Raw genomic sequence first — 19226 nt, forward strand, 5'->3', positions numbered from 1 at the left:
TCTGACAAATATTCCAGAATTATTGTTTTACATTTGAAACCATTTACATAACATCTTGTGGCTATTTTCTGATGATGAAATAATTCTGTATTATTTATAAATTGAAATGTAAACTACAAGTCACCCACAGCACAAGGAAGAGAAATAAGAAAGTTAACATTTCTGATTAATAACGTTTCATCAATACAGGTATTTCCCAACTTGCAACCAATGTAACTTGCATCCATCCACACATACAACTGAATTTTAAAAAAATATAAAAAAAGCAATCACAGTGAAAATCGGGCCTATCTATGGAAAATAACGCCTCTCGTGAGAGTTTGGCAGTGGTGGTTACCATGTTGAGATATTTCACTGCATTTTAACTCCTCGTGTCCACTTTTTTCTGATTCTGTGCTCAATATTCTGACGGTCAGACAGATTTTAGAGGCCAGTAGAATCTGCAGGGTGCTCAGGGTCCATAGCAACAGAAAAAATGAGAAGGATTCAGAGACAGAGTTCAGAAGGAAATCGATCATTTTACTCTGCAATTCCCCAACATAGATCCGTTCCAAGATACGACTGGTCATCTAGAATGTTCCATTCTAGAAGAGTACCAGTAGTTATCTGAACTATTTTAATATTAACTTTTTTGCATTGGCTGCAACAGTTAATATTCTTTTAGTTTGGTTTTTATTTCTCGTGTAGAATTTAATGTTAGTGTAACTGCATCAAGAAAGAATTTCAGTGTTTATGTACAATGTATTTATGACAATATACACTCATCACTAAATGTATTGAGAGTAACTGGAATTATTGTGAAAAATATTATTTTATGCTAATCAACTTCGGGAGCAAATGAGTGAGTCAACTAGCATCTGGAAGCAAAGGGACGGTTAACATTTCAGGTCCAAACCTTACAGGTTTAAATTTCCTTTGCGTGTTTCCTTAATTCTCCGGCTGAATGTTTTCAATATTTTAGATTTTTAATTTATTGTCTGCAGTAGATAGTGTCTACATTTTTTGACAAAATTAAACATTTTAAATTTGTATTGTCATAATGCTTACTGTTTCAAATCTAGTTAATGTATATCCGCAAATTAAAACCATATTTTGGAGCCAAATATAATTTAGTGAACTATTTACTAGGTGGATGGACAAATGATGTTAACTGAAGTAACACTGTCATTGTTCCTGACAAGTTCCTATTTAAATTTCTTTCATCAGTTATTCAAAATGTAGAAAACTTTGAGTAACCTCTTCTCTAAAATATACAAAGGCTTGACCTGTTTGAGTTTGAAAGGCAACTTGAAAATCTATTAAAAATAACTGTCAGTTTGAAACTTGAGATGGAGAAACAGATTGGTTTATATTTTCCTGAATGAGCCCCATGACGTAAAAATGAAGAAGGAAAGAAGTAGTATGCAACACAGAAGTTCTCTACTTTTTATTTGCTGTCACAGTAATTTAGACATAGCTCCAAAGTTATCCCAACCAAAGTAACCAATAGAAAAACACTGTCAAAGCTGAATCTGAAGTCAAAAGAAGTTTTGCACATAATCACAAGCCTGCTAACCTCTGGAAAATCAAATAGAGTTAACATTTTAGATTGATGACCCTTCATCAGAACCATTAGGTGTAACATCATTAACCTGGTAAATTGTTAACTCCCTTTGTCTCTCCTTGGATGCTACCTGGTCTACTAGTTATTTTCAGCATTTTCTTTTTTTTTTAACCAAAGTAATAGATGATTTTTTTTCTATTACCATAATTGTGTGTGTGTGTGTTAGCCCATTTCTTCTGCACATAAATACTATTTTCTTTGTGGTCTGTTGAAGACAAATGTTCACATTTGTTTTCAATCTTGCCTATTTAAGCAAACCTAAGGCAATTCAGGACTTGGCATCTAATAATCCTTTGCATCCATTTTGTTGCCAAATCCTCAGATTTGTGTTTAATGTCATCCACGTCCCCATTCCTTTCCTTTCTCCTTTTTAAAATCCAACACGTTTCAATATTTTATCTCACTGAAATGCAAATATTTTTATTTAGCTTGCTAAATATTTATTCTGGTTTCACAGGCCATTTAAAAACTTTTTAGTCTTTCAATTAAGTGTAATATTTTCAGTGGATTTTAAAGCAAACTTGATTCCTAATTAAAGTCAAAGTTCAAATTTATTGTCAGAGTACATATGTGATATCACATACAATTTTGAGATTCTTTTTCCTGCAGGCCAGGCAGTTTCTACATATTGATGACTAAGCTTCACTCAAAAAGAAAGATATGTACCAAATTCAGTTTGCGAAGGTTGCCTTGTTGGACGCTAGGATGTGTAGAGCGGTCACGTCTGACTTCCAGCTAAATATTACACGATGGAATACAAAAATGGAGAGTTGTATTTCCCTGGAGAAAATTACGTACAATTTGAGGAAGAAATATGGCACATTTGTTAGGGTGTGGCAACCCTCTCTGCAGAACATTGGTGCACAGATGTAATCATACCTTTTTTAGAGAGAGTAAATACAACAGCCGTGCCAGTAGTACAATGCTTGAGATCAGCGAAGTGGGTGACGTGCTCTTGCATTTTGTTCCTTATTCATTTATTTTAGGTTTCTTTTCAGCTCTTAAGTTCCATTAAGGGTTTTTGGCTTTAACAATGTTTTGTTCCTTGTATTTGTTTAGTTTGTATAACTTTTTTTGGATAATTTTAGGGTACAAGAGGGAGGGGAGAGGGGTAGGGGATAAAGTAGACTCTATGATATGCACTATTGTTGAAAAAGAATTATTGTTTAATTGTATTTGAGTCTGAAAATCAAAATTAAAATATTCAAAAAAGAAAGAGAAATATAAACAAAGAAATAAACATAAACAAACTGTGCAATATAGAAAAAGTATTCAGTAATAACTAATGTGCAAAGTAAGAACCCCTAAATGAATCTCTGATTCAGTCTGTTGTTGAGGAGTCTGAGGGGTAGCACTTGTTCCTGAACCAGGTGGTATGAATCTTGTGGCACCTGTACCTCTTTCCTGATGGCAACTATAACAGCATGTCCTGGGTGGTGTAGATCCTTGATGGTTCCTGCTGCTCTCCATGTAGATTTTCTCAACGGTGGGGAGAGTTTTTCCTGTGATGTATTGGGCTGTGTCCACTACCTTCTGCAGAGGTTTCTACTGAGAAATATTGGTGGCCCCATATCATACCTCTGCATCCGGTCAGCACACCTTCCACTGCACATCTCTAGAAGTTTACCAAGGTTTCTGAACCTCTGTAAACTCCTGGGGAACTAGAGGTGCTGATGTGTTTTCTTCACAATGACATTAGCATGTTGGGTCCAGGAAAAGTCCTCTGATATAGTGACTCCCAGTAGCTTAAACTTGTTTGTTTGCCCTTTCCACCTCTGATTTCCCTCAATGATCACTGGATCATACACCACTGGTTTTCCCTCTGAAAGTCACATTAGTTCTTTGGTTGTGGTGACATTGAGTAGGAGGTTGTTGTGAGTACACGATTCAGCAAAGTTTTCAGTCTCCTTCATGTATGCTAATTCATTACCCTTGTTTATTCAGCCCACTAATTCCATCTATTAGAACCACAGAATGCTATGGAGCAGACACGAGGCCATTTGGCCCTTCTAGTCTGTGCCGACCATTATTTCATTAGTTTAATTGACCTCTCCCATCCCTATGTATCTTTCCAATTTATACTTAAAACTTCAGCTCGAGCCTACATTAACCACCTCAGATGACAGCTCATTCCACACTCCCACCACACTCTGAGTGAAGATCTTTTCCCTAATGTTCCCCTAAACCTTTCCCCTTTCAGCTATGACCTCTCGTATTTATCTCCCCTAATCTAAGTGAAAAAAGTCTACTTGCATCCACTCTGTCTATACCTTGCATAATCTTGTAAACCTCTATCAAATCTTCACTCATTCTTCTTTGCTTCTTATTGTCAGATAATTGCCAGGTGATTAAACAGAAAATGTAATATTACACAAAATTTCCATTCATCTGCCGTAAGACAGACAAAGAGTTGCTATTGATCTTCCCCAGTGCCCCTTACAATAAGGGAAAGAGAAGCAAAAGAGAGTCACTGAGTGTCTGTAGATTCACCTCCAGTGCTCCCACAGCCTCTGCATTCACACAAGACACTTTTTTGTTCAATTCATTGGCAACTTGAACTCTAGATCCAAACCTTTGATATGATCAGGAAGCCTTCAACACCAGAGGCCCTTCGGGTGCCTGTCGGACACCCTTCTTGCCATCTTTGGCTTGGCTTCGCGGACGAAGATTTATGGAGGGGGTAAAAAGTCCACGTCAGCTGCAGGCTCGTTTGTGGCTGACAAGTCCGATGCGGGACAGGCAGACACAGTTGCAGCGGTTGCAGGGGAAAATTGGTTGGTTGGGGTTGGGTGTTGGGTTTTTCCTCCTTTGCCTTTTGTCAGTGAGGTGGGCTCTGCGGTCTTCTTCAAAGGAGGTTGCTACCCGCCAAACTGTGAGGCGCCAAGATGCACGGTTTGAGGTGTTATCAGCCCACTGGCGGTGGTCAATGTGGCAGGCACCAAGAGATTTCTTTAGGCAGTCCTTTACCTCTTCTTTGGTGCACCTCTGTCACGGTGGCCAGTGGAGAGCTCGCCATATAACACGATCTTGGGAAGGCGATGGTCCTCCATTCTGGAGACGTGACCCATCCAGCGCAGCTGGATCTTCAGCAGCGTGGACTCGATGCTGTCGACCTCTGCCATCTCGAGTACTTCGACGTTAGGGATGAAAGCGCTCCAATGGATGTTGAGGATGGAGCGGAGACAACGCTGGTGGAAGCGTTCTAGGAGCCGTAGGTGGTGCCGGTAGAGGACCCATGATTCGGAGCCGAACAGGAGTGTGGGTATGACAACGGCTCTGTATACGCTTATCTTTGTGAGGTTTTTCAGTTGGTTGTTTTTCCAGACTCTTTTGTGTAGTCTTCCAAAGGCGCTATTTGCCTTGGCGAGTCTGTTGTCTATCTCATTGTCTCTGAACCCTTCTCCATTGTAAGGTAAAACATCATGAGATGGGAATGTGTAAGGAGTTACCCTGTACAGGGCTGTAACAAGATGTGAATGCATCCTTGTACTTACAAGATAAGAGAGACATTGATGGATTGAAAGGCAGGAAGCTAGCAGGGAAAGGATAGCAACAGTTTTAGTCATTGGACAAGTAATGATATGATGATGTTCTAAGCATGTATCCAAGGGTATAAAAAATCACCATTTTGCTGATAACGGCAGAATGCATTCTCCGACTAACATGGTTAGTTGCAAGTGTTACAATCCGGTAATAAAGAACAAAGAACCCTGATTTCGACTCAGCCTGGTGTTTGTCTCACTCATTCATGAACAAAGCAGACCTAACACCATTAACAATGGCGTGAAGCAAGGCTGTGTTCTCGCACCAACCCTCTTTTCAATCTTCTTCAGCATGATGCTGAACCAAGCCATGAAAGACCCCAACAATGAAGACGCTGTTTACATCCGGTACCGCACGGATGGCAGTCTCTTCAATCTGAGGCGCCTGCAAGCTCACACCAAGACACAAGAGAAACTTGTCCGTGAACTACTCTTTGCAGACGATGTCGCTTTAGTTGCCCATTCAGAGCCAGCTCTTCAGCGCTTGACGTCCTGCTTTGCGGAAACTGCCAAAATGTTTGGCCTGGAAGTCAGCCTGAAGAAAACTGAGGTCCTCCATCAGCCAGCTCCCCACCATGACTACCAGCCCCCCCACATCTCCATCGGGCACACAAAACTCAAAACGGTCTTGCCATCAGCACCCTGTTAAATCCCAGTTCTGATACTTGGTTCCCATGAGCCAATCTCCAGTAGCTGGCAGCATGTGTGAGTCCTTTGAACAGAAATTGCCAACATCCTGCATCTTGTGTGGATCCTTCAGCTGCTGAGCCCCTCGCTGGTTCGTTGCTGTGGTAACCATCCTGTAGGGTTGTCTCCTATGCTTCTCCTTCTCAATGGGGTGGTACTCTCCCCATTTCTGGTGGCCTTCCTCGATCCACTGAACCTTCAGTCTACAATCCCACTGCCAGTACAGACTCCACAATCTTGGGCACAGACTCTGCGGTTGCAGAATTTTAAATAAAAACTCCATCGGCTCCTTTAACAGGCTGTTTAAAGCCAGTATATGCATCAGCATTAGGTCCAGATAGTTGGGCCTTGTGGAGAAGCATTCTATCTCTGCTGCCCCCTCTCCCAGGGTCTGCACCAGAGATAGAGGTGCCATTGGGGCAGCTTTGCCGTTTCTTTTGCTACTTTGGTATTGTCAACAAATTTGTACATCGTGTTGTTGTTCCAAGCTGCACAGTCATAAGTGTAAAGCAAGTAGAGCATGGGACTAAGTATTGCAGGCCTATAGTGTTTTAATGCTGATGGACATTTTGGAGGAGATGGTGGCATGGTTAGTGTAATGGTTAGCACAGTACTCGTCCAATGCTACTGCCAGTGATTGGGACCAGGATTCAAATCCTGTGCTGTCTGTAAGGAGTTTGTACATTCTCCCTGTGTCTGCGTGGGTTTTCCCCAGGGGCTCCGGTTTCCTCCCACCTTCAACATTTATCGAGGATTGTAGGATTATTGGACGTAATTGGGTGGCACTGGCCCATGGGCCAAAAGGGCTTGTTACCGTGCTGCGTGTCTAAATTAAATTATGTTCTTGTCAATTCTCACTGATTGGGATCTGGAAGTGAGAAAATCCAAGATAAAATAATACAGCGGGGTATTGAAGTCCAGGTCTTTGAGTTTGGTGATTAGTTTTGAGGGGACGATAGTGTTGAATGCTGAACTGTAATCAATAAAGAGCATCTTGATGTATGCATCTTTGCTGTGCAGGTGATACAGGGTTTTGTGGAGAACAAATGAAATGGCACCTGCTTTAGATCTGTTGCTGTGGTAGGTAAATTGGAACGGATCCATGTCATTGCTCAGACAAGAGGTGACGTGCTTCAACACCAGCCTCTCCAAACACTTCATCACTGTGGATGTGAGTGCCATTGGTAGTCATTAATGCAGGTTATCACACTCTTCTTGGGCACTGGCATGACTGAGGCCTCATTGAAACAGGTAGGTAACACAGAGTGAGATGTTGAGGAAATCCATGAATACGTTGGCCAATTGGTCAGCACAGATTTTAAGTATTCAGCTGGGTACCGTACTGGATGCTTTCCTTGTATTTAGTCTCCTGAAGGCAGTCTGCACATCATCTTATGATACTGACAGTAGAGGATCATCAGGGGTCGTGGGGGTGCAAAGAAGTTCTTTCTTTTTCTGGTGGTCAAATTGGGTGTAGAAGGTACTGAATTTATCTGGTAGTAAAGCTTTGATGTCTCCTATTGCACCAGGTTATGTCATTTAGGCCATGCCACTGCTGTCAGGTATCCTTCGTTGTTTCCATTCTCATCCAGACTTTTGTTGTACCTGTTCTTTGTGTAGTGTTCTGGATTTCTGGACTTAAGTACCTGTGATCTGGCTCTTAGCAGGTTTTGGATTTAATTGTTCATTGAGAGCTTCTGGCTGGGGAAAACCCTGAAAGATTACACTGACAACTTAAGCCACTTTCAGGTGCATTCTCTGCCAAGAATGCGCCTGCAGAAGCAGATTCAGACCTATGGAATGGTTGTTCAGGTGGCAGTGCTGAAAGCGCAGCACTGGCCACCTGAAAGGGACAGCTGCACGGGAGGCGCCTCGGAGCGCACTCCGGCTCCTGTCCCTTTGAGATATCAGGGTTGGGGTGGCCGGTGAGGCACTAACAGCCTGCGCTGGCCACCCTAACGCTGACAGCCCATGCCGGCCGCCCCAGCATCCCACGCCTGGCGCCCCAGCGCTGACAGCCTGCAGCAGGGGCAGCGGGGAGGGGGGCTGTCAGGCGCTCGCCAGCTGATTGTCATCCCCTTAGCAGGTGCCTAGGGGGACTTCAGTGGTCCGGCGATTATCCCTCCCGGAGAAGGGTTACAAAATGCGCCTTGTGCGCTTTCAGGTGGCCTCCTGACAGCCGCATAGGGGTATAAAATGCGGCTTTACATCGGGATATTTTGGCTAGCTGAAAGTGCATATAGATTTTACTTCCTGAACAGTTTTGGACGTATTTTATAGATTTTTGGGCTGCTGATCACAAAACAAATCACGTTTAAATTTTTCTTTCAGGTACTGCTTTTTTTTAGCTATAATGTATTTTTGTGATTTTTCTGTCATATTTTAAGTCTACTTCAAGCATATAAAAACATGAAGGGCAACATATTAAAAAATCATTTTCTGTTTTCACACTTGGACTTATTCCCTGCTGATCTTGGTACAATCAGTGACAGACATGCTGAAAGGTTTCACCAGGACATTCTGACCATGGGAAAGCTGTATCAGGGCAATGGGAATCCATGAATGCTGGCTGTCAATTGTTGGACACTTATACAAGAGGCATCAGATGCTGAGTACAAACTAAAATCAGTGGCAATACATTTTTGGGTCAGTTGAACTAATACAATGTGTCAGCATCATTATGCGATTAAACATGTTAAATTCAATAAAAATTAATTTAGTATTTCTCCAACTTCTACACGATACAGCAAATCTGAAATTATCTTTGTGTTCAGCTTAAAGTTGTCTCTCAGAATCCCTAATTTTGTTTTCAAGAAGCAAACTTTTAACACCCACAACTACCTTGACGACACTTCTTCTCACCCTCTCCAATTTCTCCTTCTCTGCTGTATCTGTCCCCAAGATGAGGTCTTCCAGTCCAGATCATGTGAAATGTCCTCCTCTTCCAAAAATTGTTGCTTTGCCTCCACCACTATCAATTCAGGTCTTTCCTGCACCTCCTCCATTTCCCATTCATCTGCCCTGGCCCCCTCTGCCCCCAAACATAGCACACACAGGATTCCCCTTGACCTCACCTACCACCCTACTAGTCTCTGCATCCACCAATTACCCCCTGCGACCACAGGAAGTGCTATACCTGCGCCCCCACCTCCTCCCTCACCGTCATTCAGGGACCCAAACAGTCCTATCAAGTGAAGCAACTTGTGTATCCAGCGGCGTTATCTACTGCATCTGGTGCTCTCGCTGTGGCCTTCTCTACATCGGAGAGACTGGACATAGACTGGGAATTTGCTTCGCTGAGCGGGACTGGATCAGTAACTGGGATCTCCCAGTGGCCAATCACTTCAATTCTGTGCCCCACTCCCATTCTGACATGTCTGTCTCTGGTCTCATGTATTGTCCCACCAAGACCGCCTGTAAATTGGAGGAGCCACACAATTTTCTGTTTTAGCACTTTACATCCATTTGGAATTAAAATTAACTTCTCCAGTTTCTGCTAACCTACTCTCTGTTCTCTCTCCCTTTCCTTTCCCTTTGTCTTCTTTCCTCCAGCTCTCCACCCCCTTCATTTACAGAGCCATCCATCTTCCTCTGCTTGCTGGTGTCCCCTCCCTCCTTTATCCACCTCTGACGCCTGCTGTTGGGACTATGCTCCTCCCATGCCCCTCACTCCACCACCACCCCCCCCCCACCCCCCCCCCACCCCCCCCCCACCACCATTGGGTTCAGCTGCTTACCTACATTTTTTTCATACCTTGATTGGCTTAAACCTGAAACGATGGTTATGCATGTTTATATTTGCTATATAAAGTACACTATTTGACTTGCTGAGTTTCTCCAGCATTTTATTTTTACACCAATCACGGTGTCTTCAGATTTTCATGATTTACACGGTATTTTTAAGTTCCTTCAATTCAGCTGATTACCTTTGATCCTATTGGAGAAGCAAAACATTGCAGCCTCTGGTGAAGGGATGAATCACAGACATCAACTATAGGATTTATGTGTTGGAATACAATCAAAGAAATCACAGTTACTGTCACTTTTACATATGACAGTGAACCTTTATTGATACTTTTATTACAACCACAACCTTTAGGCCATTGAATGAGTAAATCATTCATATTTAAGTGATGATTTGAATTAGATTACTTTTTCCATTTGTTCCTTTGAATCAAATATGATTCGGTATAGATTTCATTTTTTTTAAATTTTCCTGAAGACTGTCAGTAATGTTTGTTTCCTAAAAAAAGATGTGAATATTTTTCATCTAAAATTTGAAGGGATGTCGATCAGTTTTCTGATAGCTATATCTTGTTCATTACATTAATTGCAGGAAGCTCATGTAATAGAGGGCTTGAATGAATAAATTAGGATGTAACTAATTTTTAGCCGTGGTAATTGTAGAGCAAATGAAGCAAAATCTTATACACTAAAGGGAAGAAAGAAGTGTGAAGTTCCTGACAAAAGACTTGGTTATTGAAATTAGTTATGGCAACAAGTAATTAGAATTTACTTACTTTTAGTCATGACTATTTGTAAATGTAGCTTCATAATTCTGGGTAATTATATGTTGCTGTGCTCAGAAGTTTTGGATAAGACTAAGAACGCTATATTTTGCTTTCTCAAAATGTTGTGGTGGATGATTTTGATAAAATTATGGTAGAGCTTTACTGAGGTGGAATTAATTATATTTTAAATATAAAAATCTTTCATTCATTTATGAATAAACAAAAATCACTTAAAAAAATTTGTCAAAATTATTGAGAATGTTTTTGCATGGGAAATGAGCTAAACTCAATTGACAGTAATAATTTCAAGAATATCTGAAGTCAAGCACAACGTGGTCTAGTAACAAACACAAATTATCAGGATCACTGGTGTTTGAAATTATTAATATTTATACCTGCACAATAAATACCTATTACAGGATGGAAATTTAAAATAAATAATCTTTAAATGCACAAGTGGTAAATTCTTTATTGGGTTTCAGTGCAGCCCAGAATCTGTATGCTCACCATTCCCCAAACTGATAGCTCCCTAGTTTTCCTTGAACAGAATTTTAGGGTACACTTTCTGGGCAAAGCCAGCTCCATTATCTGATGTTTTCAAACATTTTTTAAAAACTCTATTCAAAACTATAACCATTTTAAAATGTTTAAAAATAAAACAAACAAAATCAATCACATTTAAGTATATTTAATTTTTACATATTGATTGAATTTGTTTAATTCTAAAACATGTAAATCACATTAAAATTTATTTTCTCACAGTTTTTTTCATTGAAATGAATGGAGTTGAACTTGTGTCACCTTGGGAATTACAGGAAATTCTGTTGATGGGCTTCATGAGCTGTCCACATCAAAGAGTAATCAATACATTGCCAGCAATCACTTGTGCTTGTTACTTTCATATTCATGTTACCTGTTAAATGTTCTTTTCTTTGGCTTGGCTTCGCGGACAAAGATTTATGGAGGGGTAATGTCCACGTCAGCTGCAGGCTCGTTTGTGGCTGACAAGTCCGATGCAGGACAGGCAGACATGGTTGCAGCGGTTGCAAGGGAAAATTGGTGGGTTGGGTGTTGGGTTATTCATGTTACCTGTTAAATGTAAGCAGTCCCATGTACAATTATTGAATTTCTTATAAAATTCCAGGCTACATTGTAAGTCAAATAAAATGGTTTTTTTTCTTGTATGGTACTCTGACAGCATATTTATTCTTATTTATGTTTATAGCACATTTGAATTGAAACACCTAGAAATTTTCTAGACATTTGCCTCGCACTCATTTTTTAAAACACAATTTGAAATGAGAAATGCTGCTATCACTGTTCATGCCAGTATGGGGAAAAATGTCCTTGATGGAAAAATTGGAATTGGATTTTGAGCAAGTCTGTCATATTCTCTAATGGGATTCTGTTATTTGGTTAGCTGTCTTGCAACATTTTCTGTGTTAGGTGATCATATTGGAAGTGAAGGAAAAGAGAATGTAGCCCATCTAACTCTGGATTCATTCCTTAAACTATTGGTAGCCAGTGAATATGTCAGATAGGTCAGGCTCCCTAAGGATGAATACACTGTGTATGATGCCAAAAAGCATTGAACGTGAGGAACACTTTCAAATAGTTTTGCATCATCCATGTCTTGATTGAGTGTAGAAGACTTTTCTATTGAGGAAAAGGTCAGATAATTGAGTGAAGCTCTTATGGTCATGAATGTTGTCAATTGCATTCACAGCAGTGTTAACAAATTCCACTGTTAAAATGACACCTGTGTCTTGCTAAAAATGAAGTAAATAAAATTAGCCCTCTGCAAATAGAGCATTTAGGTGACCTCTCTGTTACTGAAGGGAGCAGCAAAATGTGATACGGTATGGTATGGCCACTTAAAATGATCCCACTGTGGCCTTGACCTCAACTATTGAGTCAACAAGGATCAAGCTATTTTTAGATCTGGTGTATAATATTTGAGTAAGGACAAATACAGAGATGTGAAGGTAGGGAACTGGCAAAATAGGTTAAGCAATTAGACAGTAGATAGCAACGGCAGACATTTAATTCTATATTTTATAATTTTGAGCAAAGATTTATTCCTTTGAGAAATAAAATTATGGGAAGGATGATCCATTGTAGCTGAGGGAGTTAACAATGATTTCAAATAGAAAGAAAAGGAATACAATGCTGCAAATATTAATGGTATGACAAAGGCTTCTAAAATTTCACAAAAAACACAAACTAGATTTTAAGGGGAAGGAATACAAAAGCAAGAGTTTTTACACATCCATAAATAGGAAGTGATTAACTAAGTTAAACAACAATTTCCTGGAGAATGTAACTGAGGAATTAATAATGAGAGACAAGGATATGATAGAGGCTTTGAACAAATATTTTAGAGCAATCGAGTTATGTACAGCAGAGATACAGACCCCAATCAACCATGCCAACCAATTTGCTTGATCCATTTCCCTGCATTGGGCCCATGTGCCTCTAAACATTTTCTATCATTGATTCTGTTAAAATGTTTTTTAAACATGGTAATTGTTCCCAACTCTGCCACTTCCTTTGGTAGTTTGTTCTTTAAACCCATCATCCTCTGTGTGTTTATATTAAAAAAAACCTGCCTGTCCTGTCTCTCTTTATAACTCAAGCTCTTTAGTCCCAGTGTGATCCTTTTCTGCTCCATCTCTAACTCAATCACATCCTTCTTGTATTGTGGTGACCAGAATGGCACAAAATATTCCAGGTGTAATCTCACCACTGTCTAGTAAAGCTGTAAAATGACAATCCAATTTTTTTTTAAAAACTTTTATTTATTTGTTCAAAAAACAAATAATATGACATACACAGCAATTGAACATGAACATTTTTTATATATATAAAAAAAGAAAAGAAGAGAGACCCCCCTTCAGCCAACTCTCCTAAGGAGAGCCATAAAAAAAGATATTAAAAAAAAGTTTATGTATTTTTATTAATTATATCTTTTTGTTTAGAGATAGTTCATACTCTAAATTGATCTAAAAAATTTTTTTATGATATATTTTTATTCTGCAATATTATTGTTTAATATCTCTGTATTAATTCATTATTTACTATGTATTTTTCATATCTCTTTGAACTGTATGTGTTTATAAATTATAATAATAATAAAAAGATTGGAAAAGAAAAGAAACAAATAAATAAATTTTTCATTAAAAAAAGTTAAATATACATATTAAAATCTAATCAATGTAAATTGAAATTAAATATTTTGAATATAATAGCCACTTATTAATTAAAAAATTATAATTATCATGTGAAACATACATAATATTTTCCATTATTAAACAATATTTGATCTCATTATGCCATCTATTAACATCAATCATATTTGTATCTTTCCACGTACTAGCAATACATTTTTTCGCTCCAGATAAAGCTAAATATACAAAAGCAAGCTGAAACTTATTTAATCCCAAGCCTTTCAGAGGTTGCAAACTACCCAATAAAAATACTGTTGGATCGAAAACTATTTTAATATTCTAAATACGATTGAATTTTCTTCCAAAAGATTGTATATGTATACATGACCAAACAGCATGAAAAAAAAGTTCCAACCGTATCACCACATCTAAAACACAAATCTGATTCATTAAAACCATATTTAAATTTTTCAAGTGTCAAATATTGATGTAAAAAAATTGTAATTAATCATTGCATAATGTGCATTTATCAATCTAGTTACACTATCATAACAGATATCTAACCAATCCTCTTCAGAAAAAATAAAACCAATATCCACTTCCTATTTAATTTTAGATCTATCCCAACCTTTTATCCATACCATCCTGTAAAATTTGATACATAAATGAAATATAACCCTTCTCTGGTACCTTCATAAGAAAAGTCTCAAATTTAGTCATCTCTCTACCAAACATACATTTTACCAAAGATCGAATTTGATAATAAAGAAATAAAGAATTCTTATCAATACCAAAATCTTCCCTCATCTGATTAAAAGATAAAAACTTATCCTCTTTAAAACAATCTCCCAAATTTTTCACACCTTTAAATCTCAAATGCAATAAACTTTGATTATGTATTGAAAAAGAAATAAGTTGATTATTATAAAACGGAGTCAAATAACAACCCAATTGATGAAATAGGTGCCCCTTACAATGAAGGCAAGCACGTCGTTATACCTTCTTCACCACCTTACCTAACTGTGTTGTCACTTTCAAGGAACTATGTACTTGCACCCAGAGGTATCTCTATTGTACAACACTCTTCAGGGCTCTGTCATTGACTTCTCAAAATACATCAGCCTGCAATTTTCTTTGTTTTTTTTTTCATGTGACATTCCTTTGCCCACTTTCACAGTTGATCTAGGTTCGGTGGTAACCATAAACAACCTTATTCACTGTCCAACACACCACCCATTTTGGTATGATCCACAAACTTACTTAGCACACCACCTACATTCACATTCAAATTTTTGACATATATATGACAAGCAATAGGGGTCCCAGCATAGATCTCAGCTGCTCACGTTTCCAAACAACCCTCCATGACCACACCCTGCCTCCTTCCAATTTTGTGTTCAGTTGGCTAGCTCACCCAAGCTCCCAAGTAATTGCACCTTCTGGATCAGCAAAACCAAGCAGGACCTTTTGAAAAGCGAAGCTAAAGTCCATCTAATCCTCTTGGTCACTTCTTCAAAAAAAATTTGTGAAACACTATTTCCCATGCAACAAACTATGCCTAAATGGTCCTTGCCTTTACAAATACAAATAAAATTCAGTCTCTCAAATTCCTTTCCAATAACTTGCCTACCACTGATGTGGTTCCTTAGCTTGTCCTTGCAGCCATGCTTAAATAAAGGCACCATCCCTTCTTAAGTAAAGCCTATTATACAGCCCTTATTAAATAAAGCTATGATCCAATCTTCTGCTTCCAAATCCATAGCTAAGAAATTCTGCCAAGGCCCCAGTAATTTCTTCACTTGCTTCTCACAATATCCTCAGATACACTGCCAGGCCCCAATGATTTATCATTAGTAATGGTCTTCACATTAGAAGATACTAAATATATCTTAATATAGAATATCCAGGTACTAAAGGGAGGGAGGAGTTTGAAACAAGCGCACAATCAGTATCAAAAGAGAAAAGGCAGAAGTTAAACTATTAGGTCTAAAGCTGAAGTTCCCTGGATTTTTGGCTTGCATCCTAAGATCTTAAAACTGGCTCTAGACACATATTTTCTAGATTTGGTTCCGCAGTACTTGAAACACGGATAACACTTGCAGAGAGGAACTCAAAGAAGATAGTTCTTTTGACAAAGATCTTTTAAATAAGTTGTTGCTCAGTAGGTAAGATAGCTCCTGCAGCATGTGTGGTGTGGTGAGGCAGCAGCGAGCAAGCACAAAACTCAAAAGACTGTACAACAGGCTTTATTCCAGTAAAAGTCTGAACATCAGTTCAAGCCTTGGTGGCTCCCTGTGTGACTGGCTCAGGAAGGGCCGGCTTGGGTTTATATTCAGGTTGGCTGATTGACAGCCATACAAGTGGAGTGAGCCCCTTAGGTGGTTTTCCTGCAGGTACAGAGATCGCCCCCTACAGTAAGTTGGTGGTTGTATCACCAAGCATGCGATAAGTGTAATATTTGGGTAATACATTTTGGGTAATGTATTTAAATAAGCTGTTGTTCAGTAGGTAAGAGAGCTCCTGCAGCATGCAGTAAGTGAAATATTTGGGTAATACATTTTCTCATTGGCAAGCACTGAGTAGTGATGTGCACTTATTAAGGAAAGTGTGAGGGGAAACTTCTGCTCCCAGCTTATTTATAGAGAAGTATTTTCTGGCGGAGATTGTTTTCTGTGACCTATAATGCAGGTTGGTTAAGAGAAATGATCCCTTATTCCTTTGTTGCGTTGCATTTGTGACTTCCAATTTCCATGCTTCTGGAAAATGACTGTGGGAGTTTGATCCTCATTTGCTGTATAGTCCATACCTCTCTTCCTGTAGCCTATTAACTATATGTGCATTGCTAAGTTATCTGTGTCATTTTGAGGTCAAGAGGTGAGAATAGCCCAAAACTGATGGCAGACTAGAATCACAATTTGAACATGTCTTTCACATTCAGCAGGATTTTAGTACTCATTTGGCTGTGTGAGAAGTAATTCTATATACAGGTACTCCCAGACATACGATCGTAATTCAGACCGAAGGATCGGTTGTATTACAGAATGGATGTACATCGGAATTGAATAGATTTGTTAAAAAATATAAAGAAAAATTTTAAAATTTATGGGATTAATGTTGTATTTGACAAACTATAACAGGGATGCAGGGCATATTAGAGCCAAAATGTGCGCATTTACCTTGTAAGTCAGCGCCCTGGGGTCCATAGGCTGGGCGCGGCCATCTTGATTTCAGTGTGCATGCGTGAGTCTTCAAATGGCGCCTGCGTCTTTCACATATTGGAGTTTGTTTGGCGCATCTGCAAGAGTTAAGCACTCTAACAATATTGAATTTGTATCCTTAACCCTCGCGCATGCATCAACCGAACTCCAATATGTGAAAGGCGCATGCGCCAACCAAAGACTTGCGCATGCGCACAACATGGCTGCACCCAGCCTAAGGACCTTGGGATGCCAACTAACAAGGTAAGTATGCACATTTTGGCTCTCGTATGCCTGTATCCCTGTTATAGTTTGTCAAAAACAATATAAACAGCATATATTTTATATATTTTTTAAAAATTTGGTCATGTGTGTGGATGGACGTAAGCCACAAAGGTCACAAGTCGAGGAGTACCTATACACTGAACTTGATACTTCAATAATGCTCTCATGGAAATGTCACTATTGGTTTCAGAGTTTAATGGTAGCAAAGAAAATATCTGAGCTAATTTTGATAATTGTGGTTTTCTGATGAACACTGAACTAGTTTTTTCTTCTTGTCTAAAAGGGGTGACATTGCATGAATGATTCATTGACATCAAATTTTCTGAGATTGCTTTCATTTTTTAGGCCGAGTCCAGAAGATACTTCTGCCTCCAGGACTTGCCGCTGCAGGCGAAAGACATGAGTAATTTAATTATAAATATTTTATGAAATCTTTTGAAGACCAAACGCACATTAATTTGATTATCCAAGTAGGAATCTACAGTTTTTGAGAAATTAACTCCAAAACCTAGAATTTGGAGATAGCAAAAATGCTGATAATCTCAGTAAGGATGAGAATGCCTCTGATAATTGACAGTTAGAGAAGTCTTTGCATTCAATGCAATAACATGTTTAATAACTGTTAATATCACCACTAAAAATGCAATTACTTCACTTTCATATTCATTGTTATCTGATTTATGCTTCTAGCTTTTCTACATTAGATATGGTACCCAAATTGAAGTTGTTAATTTATCAGATAAAGCAAGCGATGGACCTACCTTCCAATCTTGACTTTGAAGGCCTCAAAATGTCATAGAGGGTGTGCAACAAAGGTTGACCAGGCTGAATCCAGGATGGCAGGACTGTCATGTGACAAGAGGTGATCCAACTGGAAGAGCTAGATAGATTTCCCCTGGATTTGGTGTCTTAAGTGAGGAGTCATATACTCAGATGAGTGAGATAGAGAGATTTAGGAAAAAGCTGAGGTTAAATTTCTTCACTAGTGGAATTTGATACTTGATTAAAAGACAAATGGCAACCAGGATACTAGGTAAATTCCTTGCTCTCCTTGCCAGGGGTGCTGATGGAGTAAGTCACAGCTCTTACCAATTGTATTACAGGTTGAGTACCTCCTTATCCGCAATGCTTGGGATCAGATCTATTTCAGTTTTTGGGATTTTTAAAAATTTTGGAACAATGGAACTAAGCAGCACAGTAGCTTCAGCAGAATATCTGTATCAGCGGTTAAATAACAACAAACAACGGCAGGTTTTTTGAGCACCAACGTGATGTCACAAATGGAAAATTAACATTAAATAATCTTTAGTACTTAACAAAAAAACTTGATCTCTGCTTACAAAAGAAAACCATCTCCCCAACCACCTCCCCACCGTTATCGGCACTGCCAGTCACTGACACCTCCCTGCTTATGCCCGGGAGCCTGAGGACCCCACTCCTGCCCGGGAGCCCAAGGTTCCTACTCCTGCCTGGGAGCTAGGGGCGACTTCTTTGAAGCGGACAGCCATGGACTGCACCACACCCGATGTTTAGAACTGTCACCGACTTCAGCTGCAACCAATACTGAAACTTGGACCCAGCTCTGTTTGGCATTTTCCCAGCCAGAAGCAAAGATTTTGGTTTTTTAAAAAAACTGTTATTGTAATCAAACTGGCACCAACAGAGTGTCAGAGCCCCACGTGGGCAAGTCAGGTGTTAAAATTTTTTTTCCCACTTGTGATGTCATATCGGTGCTAAAAGAAATTCAGTTCTTGGATCTTTTTGGTTTTTGGATCTTTAGATAAGAGGTACTCGACCTGTAATAAAGTATTATTTAACAGCAATCCAGACAAGGAATAGAGTTGGCAACACTGAAGTAACGGGGGTGGATTTTGAAGTGTTGAAATGTATGTTTGAGTGGTTCTCAACCTTTTTCTTTCCACTCACATACCACTTTATATCAGTGCTCTGTAATTAGTAAGGGATTGCTTAAGGTGGGATATGAGTGGAAAGGGAAGGTTGAGAATCACTGCTCCAGACCCAATCATTACTGAAATATTTTGCTTGAGAAAAATTTGTAATTGGCCCATTTCCTTTGGAGTTATGAAACTGTGCAGATAACGAGTCAATTAGGTATGATTAAAACAGTGGTTTTCAAACTTTTCGTTTCCATCCACATACCACCTTAAGCAATCCCTTACTAATCACAGAATTGCAAGACTTGTATTATATGGCATTACTATTGTTAAATTTAT

At 39.1% G+C, this 19226-nt stretch overlaps 1 protein-coding gene and 1 long non-coding RNA gene across 5 annotated transcripts in view; one reads left to right on the forward strand and one right to left on the reverse strand.

The window, feature by feature from the left end:
* Positions 1-19226, forward strand: part of nhlrc2 (NHL repeat containing 2) — a 96782-nt gene that overhangs the window by 2732 nt on the left and 74824 nt on the right. The window contains exon 2 of one of the 4 annotated variants that reach the window (XM_069900002.1): positions 17338-17395. The exons of the other annotated variants lie outside the window; for them this stretch is intronic. Coding sequence (XP_069756103.1) covers positions 17392-17395 — 4 coding nt within the window. The 5' untranslated portion in view covers positions 17338-17391. The remainder of the gene's footprint in view (positions 1-17337; positions 17396-19226) is intronic. 4 annotated transcript variants of the gene reach the window in all.
* Positions 11085-19226, reverse strand: part of LOC138744205 (uncharacterized) — a 41755-nt gene continuing 33613 nt past the window's right edge. Inside the window, exon 3 of the long non-coding RNA XR_011345359.1 lies at positions 11085-11432. This is a non-coding gene — a long non-coding RNA (uncharacterized lncRNA). The remainder of the gene's footprint in view (positions 11433-19226) is intronic.

Source organism: Narcine bancroftii, chromosome 10 (genome assembly GCF_036971445.1).
Source record: "Narcine bancroftii isolate sNarBan1 chromosome 10, sNarBan1.hap1, whole genome shotgun sequence".
Classification (NCBI taxonomy): domain Eukaryota; kingdom Metazoa; phylum Chordata; class Chondrichthyes; order Torpediniformes; family Narcinidae; genus Narcine; species Narcine bancroftii.